Raw genomic sequence first — 21,701 nt, 5'->3', positions numbered from 1 at the left:
TTCCTAAGCATGCATGATAAATAGTTTAAAGCTAAAACGTACATAAAAAAAGTCATTAAACATTTTTCATACAAGTTATATATCACTGATGTTGATCAAAGAAAAAAACAAATCATACTAGATCAGGAAAGTAAAGATGTTTTATTTGAAAACATGCACATCACACTTGTTAGTGCAAAAACTCTATCTGTATTGCAGAAATTATTCCATTTAAATCTTTACAAAATAGAAATCTAACAATGACCCGTTTAAAATATAAAGTGTATTTTGAGCTGTCACTCAAAAAAAAAAAAACACAATTGGGAATAAAACTATATACAGGCAGTGTGATGTTATACTGACGTTATAGTGTGTGTAACCAGCGTAAAGATGCCATTTTAAACATTAGTCAACCATCTACAATTTGAAGGGGAGAAAGAAACTAAAAACCCAAGATTTAGCAAAGATAGGATCAGATATTGTTCTCCCTAAATCCATTTAAATCAAATACTCACAACTTTAGTGTTGTTGTACATGTTAGAAGAACATCACGCATGCTTTCTGTGTGGAATAAAATATTTAAAAAAATATTAAAATCTTAGTAGAATGTCAAATGCACAGGTCATAACTATCAAATGAACACTAACTGGAATGCAGAAGACGTGTAGTATGAACAAGTTGTCAAATAACCAGGACAATGTATTAAATCTTGCAAAACAGCTCCAGCAGCAAATTACATGTGACCAATATTATTTATATCCAATTTTTATTTTGTGACTACAACATATATGTACACACAAACATTCATACATACATATATACAAACGACGTGAGCATTCTTCTAAACGTGCCGATGTTGCACACAAGGTGAAGGAAGATGTTTCAAACTTGGTTGTTAGGATTTAAAAAATAAGAGTCCTCAAAAGAAGTCCATCATGCTGTTGAAAAACAAACGCTTTAATATCTTCAGTGTTTATTTTAAAGCTATTCTTTCTGTGCTACAAGCTTCACTTTTTTGCATTCGCGGTAAAATCCGTGTTGAAGTGCTCCGTGGATTTTTGTTGGAGTATGTCGTTCCCGAAAAAGAAAAACAGTTCTTGACACGCCGAGTCAGATGAATGTCGTGTTTTGCTCCACGACTGTTTATTTACAGCACGGCAGACAAATGCAAACCACACACCAAACACATCATTGGTTCATTCATCTTCTCCAGTCTCAAGCAACTTTAAACACCACCAAAAATAATTCACTCACACCAGTTTCTGTGCTTCACGACACTGCATGTCTGACACTTTCACCCATATATCACCATTAGCCTCATTAATATCGTTCTGTAAGAAGACACATACTCTCTCTGTGTTACAGGTAAGGCAGTAAAATCCCCGAGCCTTTGCAGAGGTACTGTAGCAGAAAGTTTGAATACACAACTGCGTCTCCAAACGGCAAGACAGGGTGTTGGTAAAAAGCTACAACGTCTGTTTTAAAGTCAATGCTTCAATCCATCTGGCATTGACTACAATCCTACATGTCAAGGAAGTTGCATTTCAAAAATCGCCTAGATACCTGTAGTGTCTTTGACATGAACATTTGCTTATAATACACGACACAAGAGAAACATCTAGAGCACGATGACATCACTGTGCTAGAAGCATGTGGGCTGGAACACAATTACAGCACAAACCATGTGAAACATTGTTTTCGTTCGGGATGGAATCGAGACGCTGAGCGAGTGGCACTTCAATGTGAACTAGTTCTAGCAGTATTTAAAGTAGGCACTTCACCCCCTCTCGTGCCCTAGAGTTTAGATTCTCATTTGGCTTTACGTTTATTCGGAATACCACATTAACAACTAACATGGCAAACCACAAGGATAGTCGACTTAAAAAGAACATAATACCCAACCCCAGAAATCAAAATAATCAGACCTAGTTTAGGCCATTTGAATCATTGAAATTCCCATCCAACTGAGTGACAAAAATGCAGATAGTTTTTATTCTAGAATATGCCTTACAATTTTATTCTCTCTTTATTTCTATACTATATACATTTGCATTTGTACACACGCACACACACACACACACACACACACACACACACACACATCAGGGCCGTATTGTCAAAACAGGAGGTATTGTGTTCAGATTAGACCTTGTGCCGGGACTAAAACTGACGCTCGGCAGAGGGGGCGTGATGGGGAGACGGCTGCCGTCATCGGTTCTCATGAGGAGCTCCTGGACGAGTTGGGATAAAGCACCACTGCTGTCACGGCAACCACGGCGACGACCACCGGCATCCAGGGCAACCATCCGCTCTGAAACGAGATTTCGGTACAGTTAATAAAGGTCAAAGGTCAGCACCAGAGCAACCAGGACAGAAGCGCTGGAGGCTGGAGCTAAAGTGAGACAGAGAGGAGAAATAGACCCGACAATCAGAGACCAAGAGATTAAAAACGCACACACACGAATAACCGAAAGAGGGAGAAAAAGAAGTAGAAGAGAGGAAAAGCAAATACTTGAGCAGGACTGGGAGAACCAGTTACCTCACAGGAGTGACGCAAAGAAAACAAACACAAGCGTCTTTCTTTCAAATCAAAGAAAGAGAAGCTGTTGTAAAGAATAGCTCAGCCAGCGTTTACAAACGGAAACACAAAGCATGTGTACGCCGCTCTTTCCTAAACAATTAAATGGGGATGAGGCTGCTCCAAAAATATATTTAGTTTGAAAAAAGCAAACGACTTTTAAGGCGAATTTGTCCCCGTTTGAGCTAGAAATCATCTTCCTCCATTTACATAAAGAGCATAAACACGTTTTCATGCGTCACATGCATGAGTAAATAAAGGCAGAAGAGTCATTTCAGGGCGAGCTATTCTTTTCATGAGAGTATGCAAAAAAGTTGGAATAAAGCAAAGAAAAGATGATAAGATAACCTAAAGCCCACAGAAAAGAATCCAAAATCCCCATGTGAACATTAGTGATTGAAACAAACAGACGTTAATGTGATCGGTTTGCTGTAGGTGATTCCGGGTGGATGATGAAATGGTTACGAGTTCCCGCGTGTTGCCAAGCACCAAAAAAGGGATTTTGGGCGAAGCAGGTGCAGAGATGACGGATGAGTCTTAGCCATGCACAGGTCGTATATACGTGATGATATATACAGTAGACACACAAGCAAACTCGACAGGAGTGTGTGTACCTTTCTACCACAACTGGCTGAAGCACCAATACAGCAAAACCAGGAAAAGACCGATGAAAATGGCTTGGACAGGCTGCAATATGGATGGCTAGAGGAGGGAAGGGATATTAAAAATAAAAGAGAAATCAATCTTTAAACTATTCAACTGAAATCAGACTGAGGGAGTAAAACTAGAACAAACGAACAAATCGACACAAATCAAGGGCTGTAAAAAGCTGCAGTTTGGGGGACTTTGAACATAAATATCATCAAACATCTCACAAACACGATTCGACACGTAACAGCACGACATCAGGAACACAGACAGTGTGTCAGGTGTTAATAAATCACATTCACTGCAATACAAGATCAAAAACACAGTGACGTCATTCAACAATGTGTGAGGGGTTGGACTGTGGGGAAAAAGTGGGAATTGTGAGAAACCACTGCTTTGTAAAGCCCCCCCATCCACCCCAAAAATGTACAAACATGACCAAACATTAGCTGACAAATCCTCCTTTTGGTTCATAAAAAGTAGAAGAACCTGAACATTCAAAATGTGAGTCATGAGGAAGCTAAAAAATTGAACTAGGACGAAATGAATATCCATAAATATACACACGTAGGCCGTGTCTCAAATCACACAAGATGCCTGCCTAGACAGCACATTCCACACATGCTCTCTACGTAGGCAGCTCAGTATGGTTTGAGAGACACAGCGACGGTGTCTGAAAGCGCTGGTGTTTGCACAGCAAACTTTACTGTGTGTTCTGCTGTATTTTACTGTGGCGTGCAAAACATGGAAGTAAAATCTATCAGTTGATCGCTGATGGCTGCGTAATGAAGACGAGTGAGGTACAGCGATCTCCATCAGTGTCAAATCAACATGATGGGGGGAATTGGTCATGTGACTCACATTGCTGCCCTTGTCCTGCAGGACCTTCAGGTTGATCTTACACTGCTCCAGCTCATCGTTAATAGAGCATTTCTCCTGCTCGGTCCGTTCGTATCGCTGCCTGAGATCTGACAGCAGGCTCTGAGTGTCGTCGTACTGCAGAGAGAGAGAGAGTGAGAGAGAGAGCGAGAGAGGTTCATGAAGGATGTCATAAAACAAGTTTTGTCTGCTCATGACACGAGTGGATGTTGCTTGACTGTACCTCTTTCTGCAGGTCTCTGGTGCGGCTCTCAGCTTGGGCCAGTTGTACCTTCAGTTTGCTGGCGTCCTGTTGGTGCCGGTCCTGCATGGAGTCCAGTTTATTCTCCAGGACACCCTGTGATTTCTCCAGAGAGTTCAGACTGCTGCTCAGCGTGGCACTCTGTTCTCTGGAGCTAAAAATAAACACAACTACTGTGAATCATCTAATAAATCAACTCCTTTTTATCTTATCAGAACCTAACGAAGACAATCCCAATAACGCTGTGAGCAACTGAACATAGCGGTGATGTAACTAATCCTGCTAATTCTGACCAAATATGTGTATGAAAGATGCGCGCGCGCTCTATAGCTTTAGGTCAGATGAGCTCATAGGTATGACTTATTACACAACACCAGCACATTGCCTGAGGCGCAGATGAAGAAAAAGGACAAAAGTATCTCTCAACATCACAACGACAACTTGGCAAAGTCATTTAGAAAAGTTGAAGTGTAGAAGTCATCAATCTTTTATAGATCGAAACAGAAGCAGTTGTTTGGGCATGTAGAGAGTCACAGGTTTGGGTGTAGAAAGGATGTTGCTTTATGCTGATGTGACTCACCTGTCCAGTTCCTCCTCCAGTCTGTTGAGCTTCTGCATTAGCGTGATCTTCTCAGTCCTCAGACTCTCACACTCTTTCCGTAGACCACAACACTCGGTCTGAAGTTTCTCCAGCTCTCCTGAGGCACACACACACACACACGCACACACACACACCCGCACACACACACACACACGCACACGCGCACACACACACACACACACACACACACACGCACACACACACACACACACACGGCACTCGTGAACATCTCTGCAAAATATTTCAGTGATTATTGTGATTGTGGTTTTACACAAAGTGTTTTCGTTTAAACTTCAGTAAAACATAAAGCAATCTCTTCACTAGAAGACGTCTTTCAGATATTCAGTGTGTGATTATTATACTGTTATATTAGGTTTAGCTGAAGCCTGAAATTTGATGTTACATGCAGTTGAATCTCAGATGACTTCATTGAAAATGTCACTGAAATGCTTTCAGATTTTCCTTTGTTTAAAACGAAATACGGGTCCAATAAAGGAGAAATAAACCCAGCGGGACGGAGGATGATAAAACTGTTTCCGTGACTCTGGATGGCACATTAAAGAGCCTGGAGAGAAATGCTGCCAAACGAATACCGTCCGTGTGTGTGTCGAGCACGTGCTTAAAAGTCTACAGCATGTGCAACATTAAATCCAATATTGGCAAAAGATAAAGGTTTACTGCAAGTGCAGCTATGCTTGCATGCTAAGTTTCCCTAGCCGTTGAAGCATGTAACCGCAGAAGTGTCTAAGGGTTTACTGTATTTCTGAATCGATACCTTGCAGTTGACTGGCTTTCTCCTGGTGCTGATTCTGAAGCTGGAAGCTGGCCTGCAGTTTGCTGATCTCCACTTCATAATTGGCTGCCGTCTGTCTCCACTTGTCCAGCTCGGCAGTGACGGCGCTCAGGTCTCCCTGCAGGGCGGCGATCTCGCGTTCCCGCTCGGCTGTGGCGCTCTCCATGGAGTGCCGGAGCACAAGGATCTCCTCCTGAGCGCTGTAGAGCTCCTCTCGAGTGGTGGTGATAGTGTTCTCCCTCTGCTCACGCAGAGCCTCCATGTCAGACTGCAGTTTTGATAGCTGAGCTGCAGAGATAGTCATCGAGTTAGCTATGAGTTACCACAATTAACCAGAGGTGTTATGGTCATAAAAGGGCTCAACTTTCATCTGCATAACAGATTACCTATATGTGACCCTGGACCACAAAACCAATCATAATGGTCATGTTTTGAATTAAGATTTATATATCAGCTGAATAGGTTGTTTGCACATGACGTCAGGGAACTGCGCGAAGTGCCGATGGAGGGCAACAAGTGATTTTCTCCAGAGGAATTCACTAGAACAAACCGAAAATACCTGTGTTTTGCGTCGTTTTTGACCGTTTAAATCGATCAAACCATGAAAGGTGTTTTTATTGTGTATTGTGTAAGGGGGAAAATGCGAGTATTCACTGAGAACGGAGATAAAAGTGGCTTGTAAACCTGAATCTGCACTTGGGATGAGCGAGCCGAATGACTTTCTAAAACGCTTAACGTACCTAAACAACGACCAGGTGAGCTCAAATTTACTTCTCAAGAACCTCGTCATGAACACTAGCTGCAAAGATCGAGTCCTGATTAAACGGATAAAGTGATAAATCTCACGTTAAGCATTTCTACCCCATATAAATCCATTACAATGAAACAGCTTAACGTACCGAAATAACGACCACATAAAAACAAATTTCTATAAAACCTTAATTGTAATAAACACCAGCTACTGTTAAAAGAACAAGCACTTATTACAGGAATAAGAATAGTCTTAAGCTTGTTCTTCATTAAAGTTCATTATAAAGAAACCATGTAACATGGATCAAGGCAGCGACAAACTGAGAATTTCAAACTTTTCTGTTATCATGTTTATGTTTGATATCAGTGATAAACAAATATATATTTTGTGGTTTTCCGTGGTTGTTGTTTTGGTACGTTAAGATGTTTCCTTATAATGGACTTCTATGGGTAAGAAACGCTTAACGCAAGATTTTTCACTTTATCCATTCAATACGGCCTCGTTCTTTTAACGGAAGCTAGTGTTTATTACAAGTAAGGTTTGACAGAAATGTGGGCTTGCCTGGTCATTGTTCAGGTCGTTAAACATGGGTACTTTGAGTTTGTGATAGTGAATTCCTATGGGGGAAAATCACTTGCTGCCCCTCCAGCCGCGCCTTGTGCGGCATAAAAATGATTTTGCAAACGACCTATAAACAAGCTTTCCATTGACGTATGGTTTGTTAGGATCGGACCACATTTGGCAGAGATACAACTATTTGAAAATCTGGAATCTGAGGATCAAAATATTAAGAAAATCACCCATGAAGTTGTTCAATCAGAGGTGCTTTAGCGGGCCGTTGCTAAGAAGAAACAGGTTTTAACACTCTCTATTCGCTGTAATGATGTTGTGGAGAGTAGATGAACTCTAAAGCTGAACTTCTATGCTTTACACAGATATCAAACTTGAGTGGGTAATTGCTAAAGAGCGGGCAGCAGCGAGTGAAGTTTGTAGGCGTGTTCCTGGCCATTTTTGTTTCATGATTTTGCTGCATCCACTCACAAAAATGAAGTTTTGATATATTTACAGTAGGAAATTTACAAAATATCTTCATGGAACATGATCTTTACTTGATATCCTTATGATTTTTGGCATAAAACGGTATATACAGAAATCATGGAGCTCAATTGAATACTTTTTAAGACTTTTCCATACATTTTGGTGACACTTTGACTTACATTTACTATATACTGATTGTAAGATAGCACAACTAAACAGCCTTGGTTTGTGAAAACTCCTTATGAATGCAACATAATTAAGAAGGGTAGGAACGAAGCCCTAGAGAATTAATGGAGTGACTAACCCAATGCTAGTTTTATTAGAAAGAGAAACGAGGCTACGCTAATCGCCTCCCACTATTCACCTACACAATGATTAAGTTCAGGCAAACTTTAGCATATGACCTCTTTGGACAAATATGAAAAGATGATACAAAATTGAATACATTGAAAAATGGCATTTAAGACTTTTGAATACTTTTTAAGGGCCTTAATTTACTCTAAATTTATTTATCAACTTTCAATACTTTTTAAGACACCGCGGACAACCTGTAAAAGTAAAGTCAAGTTAAACTTAAGTTTGATAAAAGTTTTGTGCCAGGATCCTGTAGGTGCATTAATAAATAGATGATAAATAAACATTAAATAATGTAATGTCGTTTGTATAAATGGATTCACTTACTCTGTAAGAAGCGGATTTGTTTAGCAGATTCTTCAGTCTGCTGTCTGTTGGTTCTCCTCTCCTCCTCCAGCAGAGCTAAGAGAAGAAACAGACATGTGGTGATTCACAGCATTAACGCGCTTTCAGTTTTGATGTTGAATCGCTATAAAAATGAGCAGTTATCATGCCAAGGTACCTTGAAGCTCGAGGCATTTCTGTTTGCCGGTGTTGGCGAGCTCCTGCGCCTCCTGCAGCTCTCTGTGGAGGTGAGGAATGACCTCCTCAGTGTCTCCTGGATCAAGATTACGGTCCATTTCTACAATTAGACAAAGAGAAAATAGCATTTTCATTGTCTTAGGCTGCAGACATATCAATAACACATCTGGCCTTAACAAAAAATAGCTTTCATCAGATTTTCCTCAAAGCCAATGTGAACGTGAGACCAATCCATCGCAACTCAGTTTGTAACTCTGTCCAAACCTAACAACCACGAAAGAGACGCTCTGTTCACCAGCGCCTGTGGGTAAAAACATCAAGCACTAAAACTCAATGACTTCAAACTGTGAGAGGAAATCTAAACACATGATGTTGCGTTACAAATGACGAATATGTTATGCGAGGGGTCTTTTAAGGACACGGCATCCAAACTATATGTTCATTCATATTTTTTTTTACTTTAAAATGAACAACATTTTTGGCCTACCAAGTGTGCACACTATAGTCAGTATTTTCCATACAGATGGTCACAGACCGACACCACTGTGCAAATATTCACATTCGCATCACATATTCAACACTTCTTTTGCCAAGTCATTTGGCTACACGACATTACAGCTCAGCTGACATCACCACAAACAGGAGGATGTTAAACCGAACTATTCTTGCTTATGTGTTTTTATGCAGCTAAAACTGATACGTACACGACTTCAGCTTTGAAAGGGAGTACCAAAAGAGACCGCTCTACTGGAAGATCTTCAATCAGGCTGTTGACAAGACACGCACCAAGCCAAGCAAAATACATTTTCTACACTGTCTTCTGACCTCTTTCACATGACATCATGCTAAGCAAACGTACGTTTGCACCTCTCATGCGTCTCTGAGGAGCATCCCGTTGGCCTCTCATTTGCTCTCATAACAACAGCCTTCTGGAAAACCTCCTCTGACCAGAAACCCACAAACTCAACTCAACTCTCAACTCAACTTTATTTATATAGCGCTTTTACAATTTTCATTGTTACAAAGCAGCTGTACATGAGACATATTGACTATAAGCAAAACAATCAAAGTTGTACCTGCAAAAACAAGAAAAGGTTGAAAACACAGAAGACAGACACACCCACACACAGAACACTCCACACACACAACACGCACACACACCAACACACACAGACACAGAGACACACACACACACACACACACACGTACACACACAGACAAGTACGCACACACACACACGCTCAGTGAGAGCACACATTTAGGATAAAGGAGAGAGAAGCACAGGTCAAATATAACAGATAATAAATTCCTATATGCAATATTAATTAAGTAAAACTTTAAGATTCTAAAGCAGCCCCCCCGGTCAGGCAGATAGTGCAAAAACAGTATGCAAACGGTGGCGAGGAACCCAAAACTCTAATCGAGAAAAAAAACCTCAGGAGAACCCAGGCCCAACCAGGGGATTCCAGTTCCCCTCTGGCAAAAGCTGCTGCCTCTGCACAAGCTCCAGAGAACTTGCACAACAAGGCTAAATAAAATAAATAAACTTAATAATAAAATAAATTGTAGTTTAAGATTATCATTAATAATCTAATAGCATTTGAAGTTTTGTGGTGAAGACATGTCAAGAGACCGCGTCCTTCTTTATCCAGCTCTATCATCTCAGCTCTTGTCAGGTCCCCACTTCCCATTCTCCACTCTACCATCAGGTCAGGCCATGAACTGCATCCTGCTCGCTGTGGTAACCTTGGAACAATGAGACAAGACTGGCTGAGAGTAGAGTACTGTTCTGTACTCTTTGATGCAACAAGTACATCAGTTGTGTTTTTGGTTCCGGTTGATCTAACTAATGCAGCCTAAACCCTCTGAAGATTTATATTATGGAAGAGTAGTGTATGCAAGATTAAAAAGATGCGTCTTTAGTCTAGATTTAAACTGACAGAGTGTGTCTGCCTCCCGGACAGTGCAGGGAAGACTATTCCAAAGTTTAGGCGCTAGATAGGAAAAGGATCTACCACCTGCACTTGATTTTGAAATTCTAGGTATTACCAACTGACAGGACGCCTGAGAGCGTAATGCACGTGAAGGACTGTAATACAAAAGGAGTTCATACAAACGTCCCTCTCTCACATCTCTCTACAGATGTGCTGAAGTCATGTGCTAATTTAAGGTTTGATAATCGCTCATGATGTCAGACAATGGCCAAGATGGGTGTTTACTGGGAGCTGCGTTCAGACAAAATGATGTAAGAAACGCAAGCACAGAGCATTGTTTCTGAAGTACTGCCATGCGTTTAATGGCAGAGGACATGATGTGTACAGCACACCATGTGTTTATTCACATTCAATGACTTCAGCGGCGTCTCCACAAATCTTATTGTGGGTCAAAGCTATAAGCATGCATACGTGCGTTTATTATGGGTAAATAACTCAAACGGGTTGACAGATGCTAAAGCTTCTCACACAAATAAAATATTTAATGGAAATGATGGTTACCCTATTATTTAAACCTGTTATTAATAAAGATTCAAAATATTTTACTGAAGAGGAAATTCTCTACACTAATCCAGTTTCATACTTCAACAGCCCCCTCTAGTGGCACAATGATTAAATCAAATGATTAAAGGTACAGTTCACCCGAAAACATACATTCTGTCATCATTTATTTATACTCACATACGCTGTATGTGACTCTTCTGTGGAACATAAAAAACAAGATATTTGGAGAAATGTCTCAGTGGTTTTGTGTTCATACAATGGAAGTCACTGGGGGTCAGTGTTGTTTGGTTATCAACGTTCTTCAAAATATCTTCTTTTGTGTTCTGCAGAAGTGAGTCACTGAGACAGGTTTGACATGTGCTGTTGGCATCAAAGATACAGTACTATTCATTTGTAATGGGCTGTAACTTCAGGGAAAATATCTGAATGCAGTCTATTTAAAGCAGAAGAAACCGGGAACGTAGAGACAGGCAATGTGATGATGCACAGAGGTGACAAACAAAACAAAAAAGAAATCCTGCGATCTCCTAAATGGGCCACAAACCATTTCCAAAGGTTCCGATGTGTCAGAACTCTTATTAGTCTTATCTTATCAGTAGAGCAGAAAGTCAGATACTCAACATGAACTCCATCCAGATTACCAGATTACTATGCACATTTTACTTAAAATAATCTTCCACACCCTATGTCTCTCTCTCTCTCTCCCTGACCATTAAAATTAAACAGATTGTGAATGCAACTGTAGCTTTAAGACTGCATGGACTCTGTAGTAAGTTGGTTATGTACATAAGTAAACCATTGTCTATGTGATAATGTTATGTACATTACAATATTTTTACACAGCACATCGAAGAGTAAGAACAGTAGTGCTGGGTTTGGCAGGTCACGCAGGAGAAATGTTAGGACTCCACACATGTGCCCTAATGGAAATGTTTGTGTGGGAGCCAAATCTCTGGATGTACTGCTGTCTGGTGTGAACCAGCAGGATGAGAGCAGATGAATGACATGTTCAGCCCGAGTGGGCGAGTCACAACTAATCTGATGATATCTGACCATGTGAACAGAACCGAGGGGTAAATCCCCCGACCCAACGGAGCCACGGCCAGTGGCAAGGCGACAACTAGCAAACAAAAAAGAAAAGCAAGAGTCCCGTGCCAGTTCAGTTCAGACTATATCTTTATAACATTCCTTTCATCACACTTCATTAATGACCTAGTGTTGCTAGGATGCTCGATTTACCTGAGACTGACAGAAGACTGTCCAGCAGCTGCTTGTGAGCGTGCTCTGGATGTTCCTTCACTAATTGAGCTGTAATTGCTTTATGTTCCTCTAGAGGACAGCGTGGAATGTAAAGTGGGCGGGGTCACACATCTGAGACAAACATGTGATCCAGAATGAACCACACACACACACCTGTTGAACTTCACATGAAGAGCCCACCACTAAAACCTTGAGAATCCCACCACTGCTACCTTCAGCACATGAGGACCATATATAGTCACATTGGGGAATAACACACCCTGTTATTCTGCGCTGCATACCAGTCCAGTGAGCACTAATGAGGGTAGATAAAGAGTGTGACTAACACTGCTGTCCAGCCAAATCACACACACACACCTCCGTCAACACCGTCATTTCAAACAGACACTGAACACAATGGACAGGAGGTTACCTTTCACAAGAGAAACTCTGTTCTGGGTCTCATTCATCTCCTGTTCGTCCATTTGTCCGTCTGGGGGGTAGAATGAAAGAAGTTAAAGAAATTAAATATATTTACATTTACATTGATACATTTGGCTGACGCTTTTATCCAAAGTGTCTTTTATCAGTACATAGAGAGGCGAATGAAAATAAAGTAAAAGAAAGAAATAGAGACAGAAAGAGCACATGAAACACAGGTACTGGACATAAATACAGAAAAAAAGAAAGAAAGAAAGAAAGGACACAGACAGACAGACAGACAGACAGACAGACAGAAAGACAGACAGACGGAAAGAAAGAAAGAAAGAAAGACAGACAGACAGACAGACAGACAGACAGACAGAAAGAAAGAAAGAAAGAAAGAAAGAAAGAAAGAAAGAAAGAAAGAAAGAAAGAAAGAAAGAAAGAAAGAAAGAAAGAAAGAAAGAAAGAAAGAAAGAAAGAAAGAAAGAAAACAAAAAAGAGAGAAAAAGAAAATACCTTAACAAAATTAGGAAATGTTAAATATTTTAAGCTTTTCTTAAACATGACTTATTATTTGTTTCATTATGGATTAATTTTTTTTTACAGCAGACGTTGTCCATGAATAATGTGAACAAAAGAAACGTTCAGTCAAAGGATAGACAGATGCTAGTAAATAAAATGAAAAAAGGATCATGGTTAACATACCTGACGTGTCGTCACTGCTTTTCTCCTTGCTGGGGCTCAGTGTATCAGACATATCACACTCTTTAGCGTCTATTTGGTTTTCTGTGGAGGCAGAGCGGAACAAACCAATTAGAAACAAGGGGGTAAACATATTCATAAGCCATCACAGCAATAAACATTATAGTGCTATTATAACATTTCCTAGGGTCTCGCGTCCAAAGCATTTCTTTCATTTAGAGAGTTTGATCTGGTTGTAAGTGTATATCAGAATATTATTTTTGATCTAAACAGTTAGTGAACACAACACCCCCTGTAGTTCACTCTCTCTGAATGATGGGAGTTCTTGCCCACACATGGTCATATGTGTCTGACCCGGGCTTCCAACGGGAGAGATATAGTCACATGCTATAATAGTTAAAGGGCGATGTTTACCAAATTAGCATCAGACGATGGCTACAGCGAAACATCGCCCTGCGGCGTTTTAAAGTGAGGCACGTCTGGCACGAGCTGCGCAGAGACAGATCTTTATACAGCGCGAGCTGGGCAGTTATCAATTCAGGCATCAGTACAGCGCGATCTTCACAGTTATAAAGTGAGGCTTGATTGTATTCTTATTCTGATGTTATAAGAGTTATAAAGTCAGACGTGTCTGCGCAAACTGCGCGTCCTCTTTATACAGGGCGAGCTACACAGTTATAAATCAGGCTAGTCTGATCTGTACAGTGCAAGGTTTTATGCACCTTAGCCTTGTTCATATTTGTTTACAACAAGAGCAGCGAGAGTCACGTGACGAAAGTGAAACATTTGTTGGTATCACGATGCCAGCTCAACATCGTCATCAGCCATCAGCGATGGCATCGTCTATCAGCCCAACCCTAGTCTGTCTAGATGTTTCCATCAGACTCGGACTCGATCATTGATCCATTCTGTCAATATGTGACCTTAAAAACAAATTCACCACATCTAAGGTTACATTACATGATAGATCTTCAGAACTCGATGTTCTCCGATTCAACACTGTAAAGCAAACAGCAAGTAAATCCCAAAATATTCCAGCCAATGGAATGCGAGATAAAGCAGTGATGTCATAGGAAATGCCTGATCATCAGTGAATTATGCGGTATTAATGTAATCTCAGTCTCTAATCTGCAGGGATTGAAGGGTCAAGGTCAGGTGCCACCACAGCTGGAAGCACCAGCGGTGGACCTCAGAGAAATGCGTTACAGTCTTAATGTTACATCATCAGCCGCTATAATTAACAGGAAACAGATTTCATGCTCTTAGACAATAATGTTGTTAAATCACATCTGTAAAACAAGAAAAGAGCCATAAATGCAATGATACCTTTTAGCCTGTCTGGACTCGGTAAACTGTTATCCACCGTCGTCTGGTTGTTCTGAATATGGGCATCAATGACTTCTGAAAGGTAAAATATATAAAAAAAAGATGGAACTGTTCATAACAGGTTGTTTTCATACTCAATGGCCTGATCTCGATACCACGACCCAGATGAGAGCTTGCATTGAGCTCAGAACCACATAATTATCATTAGTGTTTTATTTTCATATCCAAGCCACATTGCTTTTATATCAATTACAAACCCCAGATTCCCATTCCTAAATGCAAGGTGTTGAGCAAAGATCTAAACTCAGACACTTTTGTTGAACTTCAACAAAAATACTTTTTGATCATTTCCAAATCAATCTATTGAAGGAGTAGTTCACTTCAAAATTTGCCCCCATTGACTTTCCATAGTAGGAATAAAAATTACTTTGCAAAGTGAGTGGGGGCAAATATTGAAGTGAACTACTCCACATAACCACAGAAAAAAATGATATCCTGTCTTCTTACCGTCAAAGTTGGACAGCTTGTTTATAGATGAGTCCACAGCCTCCTTTAGCTGCCTGACCGCTGGTTAGAAAAAAGGAGTCATGAGTAAATCACTCTTAAGAAAACCTGTTACCATAAAACACTATTAAACAACTTCTACATATGAACTTTTTCAATATTTTATGTCCAATCTGATCTAATAGGACGCCAATATAGTCTAACAAATAAAACAATCTGTATCAAAAACATTTCATTCCACACATACAAAAAGCACAAATAAGACATGAAAAGCAGTTTGCTTGAGAATTGGAAGCTCTTAGACCTCAGAACGCATGCTGGTGAGTGACAGTCTGCAGAAGAGAGAGAATCCATACACAGTAGAGATGGTAAAGTGAAAACAGAGAGCATGCAGAGTACTTTTCATTAAGAATCCATGAAGTCTTTAGAAGAGGATAATATAAACATGTACTGAGAGATTTTATGAATCGCAGGGACATAATTCAATGATGATCTGGAACTAGATATACAGAGGAGAGAATCCAACACTTACATAATAGCAACATAATCTAGAGTAAATTTGCAAATGAGGTACAAACTAGTAAAGCACCAAACCTTTAAAAATCAGAATAAGGATTAACGGCGAGTTGACTACATCATCATTATCATCTAATTAAATTCAACTTTTGTCAGCTGCATTTAAAAGAGATCAAAGAAGGAGGAACTTCATTTTGGCTGCAATTTGCACCAGATTGTGTTTGGAAAAGCATCTAAATGCAAAACAGCATTCAGAGCAGATGATGTTGAAATTAAAAATAAAATATCATTTGGTGGATAAAACTGTTCTGTAGTGATCAGCTGTTATACGGAAGAAACAGTTCAAATTCGTCATGTTTTACTTCTATTACCTACTTATAGTTTCATTTAGTGAAACACAAAAAAACAAGATTTTAGAAATGTTTTTTTAGATTGGATAATGCTGTTCACATACGCTGCTCTAAGTTATCACAAAATGCTTAAGTTATGTGCTTGACGTAAGAATGAGTATTTGTTTTTCAACTATTCCTTTAAACACATGGGAGGTCCACTAAGAATTAATAATTGTGCTGGTAAAACAGATCTGGTTTAGAGCCTAATTTACTAAAAGAATCAAATCACTTCCATAAAATGACTTCTTATATTTAGCACCAGACAAATTACAGAGCTGCCTAAACTATCATAAGCACCCCAACATTTCAGTAAATTTACCTTGGACTGTTAAACAAATCAGTCATTCTATTTCACTCCGATTAACCAAAGTAAAGCTAAAGATCTTTGCTAAAAACAATGTATGTATGGTTTTGCAGCAGTGGACACGGAGTTTAAAATACATTAAAAAGATATTGAGGAAAAGATGGTGAAACTCCTTTTTATAACCACCTGAGATGTGGTTGGGACCGGGCAGTCATAAGCTTGCGATTGATTAGTGCGGCTGAGGAAGGCATTATAAAGAATGCTGTGTACTCACATTGACACTCAATGTACTGCTGGATTAAAGTGCAGTCTCCTCCACTGTTTAAAAGAAAGTGGTCTACCAAAGAAAGAAAAACCCTCTATCAGATGATATTCAAACAGAAGCCAGAAACAACATGAGACGGAACCAAACAGAGATGCAGAGGGCGGGACAGAAAAACACAGACGGGAAACTACGCCTCACGGCGCCTGTCACCTGACTGACACCTGTCACTTCAATCAAATACAATCAAGAGTGACATTTTTGCAGATAGTTTCAGTTGATCGTAACCCTGATCCTAATCCTACACATTTAGGTTTTTAGGTTTTATCTGGCTGGCTTTCGGTCAGTGTACTGTACAACGGTGATGTTATTGTGAAAGCCTAGTGTATGATGTCATGATAACCAAACACAACATAAAACCGCCTTTGAACCGCCTGTCATTTTTTTACAAAGGTCTTACTGAGACACCTTCCCTCACATCACTGTAAACAAATAATTCCTGGGATCAATGCGTTTCGAGGGAAAGTCTAATACAGACCGTGTCTGCCAGGAGACTCGTGGTCTGTGTCACACCACATCAGAGTGATTGTAAAACCACAGCATGATTTGAGCAGAACTAGACGTTTCATTCCTATGATGTGTCCTTCTACCAGACAATTTACTAGAAATCTCTTCAAAGTATAAACAACAGAATAGGGTCGGGAATCGAAAATCAATTCCAATTCGGATTCGAAAGGTTAGGAATTTTATGTTAACTTGTGATCTGCTGATATCTCGATAAAAGCCCTTATGAAAATTAAACATATTTTTTTGTATAGCAAGCATAGTTTAAATATAGTATTTGCAGTATAGCACAGGAACCACAAATTTACCATAGTTTCATTATAGTTACTACAGTTTAACCATGATGTAGTTAAACTATGGTAATACAAATTGTAAAAATCAGACAAAACTTGGTTGCTATGTGTATATATATAGATGTACACAAAACGGTTAAACGTCAGGCTAAATGACCATACAGGTTGATACCTAAAAGTTTTACTTCAACTGTGGCATCAAAACTGGGAATCGATAAGAATCGAAATCGATAAGCAGAATCGGAATCGCTAAAATTCAAACGATACCCAACCCTACAACCGAATGACTTACACATGCAGTATCCAAACATTAAATGTCTTTCACTACACTGAATTATTACAAAAAGAGCACACAGAGAAATTAGTCGCCAATTGCAAACTGGAAGTTAAATAAGCTACCTAGACTGTCACCGGAGGTGTAGACTTGAACACACATGCTCAGTGAACAGGACAAAGCCTTTGAGACAGAACGGGTTATAACAGAAGCACAGCTGAAGAGTCAAAAAGAAAGAGGGGTAGAAAAGAAAAGACAAAAACAGGCAACCAACGGTGATCTCCCATGCTGAATTAGTCAGAGGGGGTGCGGGTTAGCGGAGCGTTAACAGATACATGCGCCTCAGACTCACCTAAACTGTTGTTTTCCTTCATGCTTTTCTCTTGCAGCTGTTCTAACCGGACTGAAAAACCACAACAAGAAGATGCGGCGTGACCAAAAACAACAAAAGACCTCTACACCGACAGACGTGCCTCATCAACCTGTGTTCCTTTATTTGGTCCCCATTTATATCAAAACGCCTCAATATATGATTCTTTCCCACGCGTCCCGCACTGAAGTGCAGCGTGACCGCGCGTGTGTTACCTTGCAGAGCCGTTAGTCTCTCGTTCGTGAAGTCGTTGTCCGCCTGCAAGGCTTCGATGCGAGCCTGAAGCGTCTGCTCCTTCTCCTCCATCTCTTCGATTCTCAGCTGAAGCTCTTTCTTCTCGTTCAGTCCTTTCTGCGCGAGCTCCTCGTGTTTGCCCTCCGCCAACTGCACACAAGTTTCAACACAACTTTCATTCACCAGGGCAAGATTTACACAGAGCTTAATCTCAGCACAAAATACAATTGAGAAGGTGTTTCTAAGTGAGATCTAACGCAACTGATGTGTGATAGTGACTAATGATTGACATGCCTTGATCTTTTCTGTGAGATCCTTGATCTCATTAATGGCTCCGTTGTATTTGTTGGCGAGTTCTCTGAGCTCTTCCTGCGATCGCTCGTTCATCTCTCGCAGATGTGTGCATTCGTCCTCTGTGTTACTCAGACTCCTCTGAAACACGACACACAGATACAGCAAGAAACTGTGAAGTGCTTTGACGGACCTAGAAACAGTCTAAGGTTGGTTTAATAAATATCCTAGGCTAAAAGGCTTTTACACAGAATAATGTATAAAGAAAACTATGGTGCATCTCACCTCCACCTCTGAAAGCTTCCTGACCACCTCGATTTTCTCCTGAAGGACCCGCCTCAGGGACTCTTTGGCTGTCGACTCATAATCGTGTTTGTCTTCTGTTAAGGCTACAAGCTCTTTCCGAATGCTGTCTTCTGTTTGGTTCTGAGGACACAGAGGACAGTGAAACTACAGAGAGGATTTGTGTGCACACATTGAAATACTCAAGAGCAGACACGGGTCTTACTTTTGAATATGCTTGCAACTGATTTCCCATCACCTCCAGTCTGGAGAGTAACCGGTCTTCATCGATTAAAGCCTGTGAATAACAAACAGATATCACAATAGTTTCCTGAAAACAGTATGCAGAACATTAAGTCAAACACTAATTTACATAAAGAAGCATTAAAAGAGATGGTAGGGTACTTGTAAAGTGTAACGTATATTCACTTATATTGTGAATTATATATTATATATGCCAACACATGACCGTAAATATATAAAGGTCTTAAAGATTTTTACTGCTTTAAGCAGTTCCTACGTACAACAGAAAATTGTTCATGGTTTTAAATAAATCTGTTATTAAATTTCAGTATCAATTTTATTTTGAATAGTGAACCCAGTTTTGTGTACTGTAATAAATCGTGAGCTGAATGTATCGTTATACCGCGACTGAATTGTATTTTTGGGTGAATATGTCTTTAGGGTTAAAGGCTGATAGGACAAATGCTTGTGAACTGGTGAGAATATGCATCAGTATCCTGTGATCCAGTTTGCATACAGCAAATTGTAAATTACTCGTAAAAGCACCTACAACACATCCAGTCACCAACAATGAAGTGAAATACATTTACGTCACTGTAACAAATTCTCAGCACTTATAAACCACCGTCAATATTGAATAATTGATAATTGTCTCCTCATTAACTCTGTTGTGTTTGTTTGTGTGTGTGTGGTACCTGCCAGCTGCTCTCGGATGCTTCCTGCGTGCTGGCCAAAAGCCTTTGCAGAGTGGCCAACTTCTGCTCCAGCATCTGCTCTCTGTGTAAGGCCTCCTTGAAGGACACGAACAAGATCATTAAAACAAAACTGACAGAAATATAAACGCAATATACGTTCACAATTATTTTATGTCAGGCAGTACAAGCACAAACTTTTAAAATTGTAATGCGCTCTGACAGCCTGTAGAGGTCAGAGTTGTTCCATACCTGCAGGTACTGGGAAAGCTGGAACAGTTCCTGAGAATACATACTGGGTGTATTTGCGGACACCTGCACAAGAAAAAAACAGAAGACATCTCAGAACACAACCATAGGTCTACAAGATTCAACAGAATTGCTTTCAATCTAGCATCTATTCACGTTGCCCCTTGATATATATAAAAGCAGTTAAAACGATTCCAATCAAAATAAGTGAAGAAAGTCTCTCGACATATTCCAAGGTTTTCTACACAGTTGAAAAGAAAACCATCAAATAACCTCGGATAATCCCTGTATGAGGGAATAAATGGGTTTTTGTTTCTCCTATGCAGCTCTTCCAAGCAGTTGTAATCACACCGTCATAATATAAATTCTCTTTGGCCACAGTTTCATTATTTTCACAGAGTCATGTGCTGCAGTCAGATATTTCTATGCTGTGACCCATGTTCACAGCTTAAATTAAAAGAATACTTTGTGAAAATACATATGACACTGACAGGTCTGCAACGCAGGAGTTTAAGATGGAGTCGATCGATCGATAATCTGCACAACACTGGCTCTGATGGAAAGACTCACTAAAATACAAAAATAAACGTATATGCAAAAATACATTCATAACCTGGTAGAAAGCTAGCTAAATGACACCGATGTCAACACGGACAAGCTGTGTGACATGCACTCATTGAAAACCAAGAGCTACAAGGTTGAACCGAACACAATCCAGGTACAGCAAATGCTTGCAACAAGGAAGAACACACTACATGTCAAACCAGATGTTCCTGCATGGTTAATTCTGTGTCTGGGATCTGACAGACATTCAGTCAGTCTCAAAGTCCGATTCTAGATGCACCAAAGCAGTCCGAATTGAGAGGATGTTATTAGATTTCTGGTTAAACACAAAGGTGATTCAGATTTTTAAGCATGGAGTCTATACACTAAACTCTTAAAGATAAGACACTACTGTGCCACAGCTCAACGCTGAGCTCTTGTCTGTGAAAGCTGTCCACAGACGACAGCATCCCACACACTGAGGATAACTGCATTATCTAACTTCATCTAGAACACATCCAGAGACACAGACAGCCACATGGAGAACCCAGATATCAGAAAATGAATTTCTGCTGTTACTTTAAACCATTAGCACCACGGTGACATTCACACTATTACGGATTTACACAAGTTTAGGACAAGGGGCAATTTTGCTTACATTTTTATTAAGAGTTAAATTTTTGTTAACAAAAGGACAGCAAACAAAAATTGAGAGGGTGCTTAAAATTGTATGCTCGGAATACAAAAAATTATTAATTTACCAAGGCAACTAGGGGTGGGAATCCTTTGGTCCCTCACGATTCGATTCAGAATCGATTCTCCACGTGCTAATTTGCATGTGTGTGATGTCATTACGTCGCATTTACGCTCAGAGTCAGACTAGTGTTGGCACTTTTGGTTCTAGTCTCTGAACTGTCACATTCTGTATTATAATGCAAAACTGCCCAGTGAAGCCGTTCTCATTTACATATTTTCTGTTTCTCTTGTCAGACGTTAAAATAAGTATAATATAGTAATTAAAGCGACTAATTAATACTACATGTTAACCGGTGTCAGAATTTTTCATGACACCGGCAGTAAGTTCAGGAATTGCCTGATCGTCTTTCAAAATCA

The 21,701-nt window shown here is 39.9% G+C and overlaps 1 protein-coding gene across 6 annotated transcripts in view; it reads right to left on the bottom strand.

The window, feature by feature from the left end:
• Window positions 1–117: 117 nt before the first annotated feature.
• The window catches only part of slmapa (sarcolemma associated protein a), a 46,467-nt gene continuing 24,883 nt past the window's right edge, over window positions 118–21,701 (bottom strand). For 2 of the 6 annotated variants that reach the window (XM_057361556.1, XM_057361562.1), the window contains 19 exons: window positions 20,049–20,111; window positions 19,800–19,895; window positions 19,088–19,159; window positions 18,865–19,005; window positions 18,583–18,720; window positions 18,270–18,438; window positions 18,037–18,087; window positions 16,566–16,628; window positions 15,083–15,142; window positions 14,576–14,650; window positions 13,253–13,333; window positions 12,555–12,614; window positions 8,365–8,484; window positions 8,190–8,264; window positions 5,702–6,007; window positions 4,906–5,023; window positions 4,308–4,479; window positions 4,067–4,201; window positions 118–2,290 (listed from right to left, as the gene is read on the bottom strand). In XM_057361556.1, coding sequence (XP_057217539.1) covers window positions 2,198–2,290; window positions 4,067–4,201; window positions 4,308–4,479; window positions 4,906–5,023; window positions 5,702–6,007; window positions 8,190–8,264; window positions 8,365–8,484; window positions 12,555–12,614; window positions 13,253–13,333; window positions 14,576–14,650; window positions 15,083–15,142; window positions 16,566–16,628; window positions 18,037–18,087; window positions 18,270–18,438; window positions 18,583–18,720; window positions 18,865–19,005; window positions 19,088–19,159; window positions 19,800–19,895; window positions 20,049–20,111 — 2,088 coding nt within the window. In that variant the 3' untranslated portion in view covers window positions 118–2,197. Of the gene's footprint in view, window positions 2,291–3,171; window positions 3,260–4,066; window positions 4,202–4,307; window positions 4,480–4,905; window positions 5,024–5,701; window positions 6,008–8,189; window positions 8,265–8,364; window positions 8,485–12,554; window positions 12,615–13,252; window positions 13,334–14,575; window positions 14,651–15,082; window positions 15,143–16,565; window positions 16,629–18,036; window positions 18,088–18,269; window positions 18,439–18,582; window positions 18,721–18,864; window positions 19,006–19,087; window positions 19,160–19,799; window positions 19,896–20,048; window positions 20,112–21,701 lie in introns of all 6 variants that reach the window. The other 4 variants (XM_057361557.1, XM_057361559.1, XM_057361558.1 and 1 more) reach the window with 4 other exon arrangements.

Source organism: Triplophysa rosa, linkage group LG20 (assembly GCF_024868665.1).
Source record: "Triplophysa rosa linkage group LG20, Trosa_1v2, whole genome shotgun sequence".
Taxonomy (NCBI): domain Eukaryota; kingdom Metazoa; phylum Chordata; class Actinopteri; order Cypriniformes; family Nemacheilidae; genus Triplophysa; species Triplophysa rosa.
Note: the sequence above shows the minus strand (reverse complement) of the source record. Positions and strands in the feature narration are given on the sequence as shown.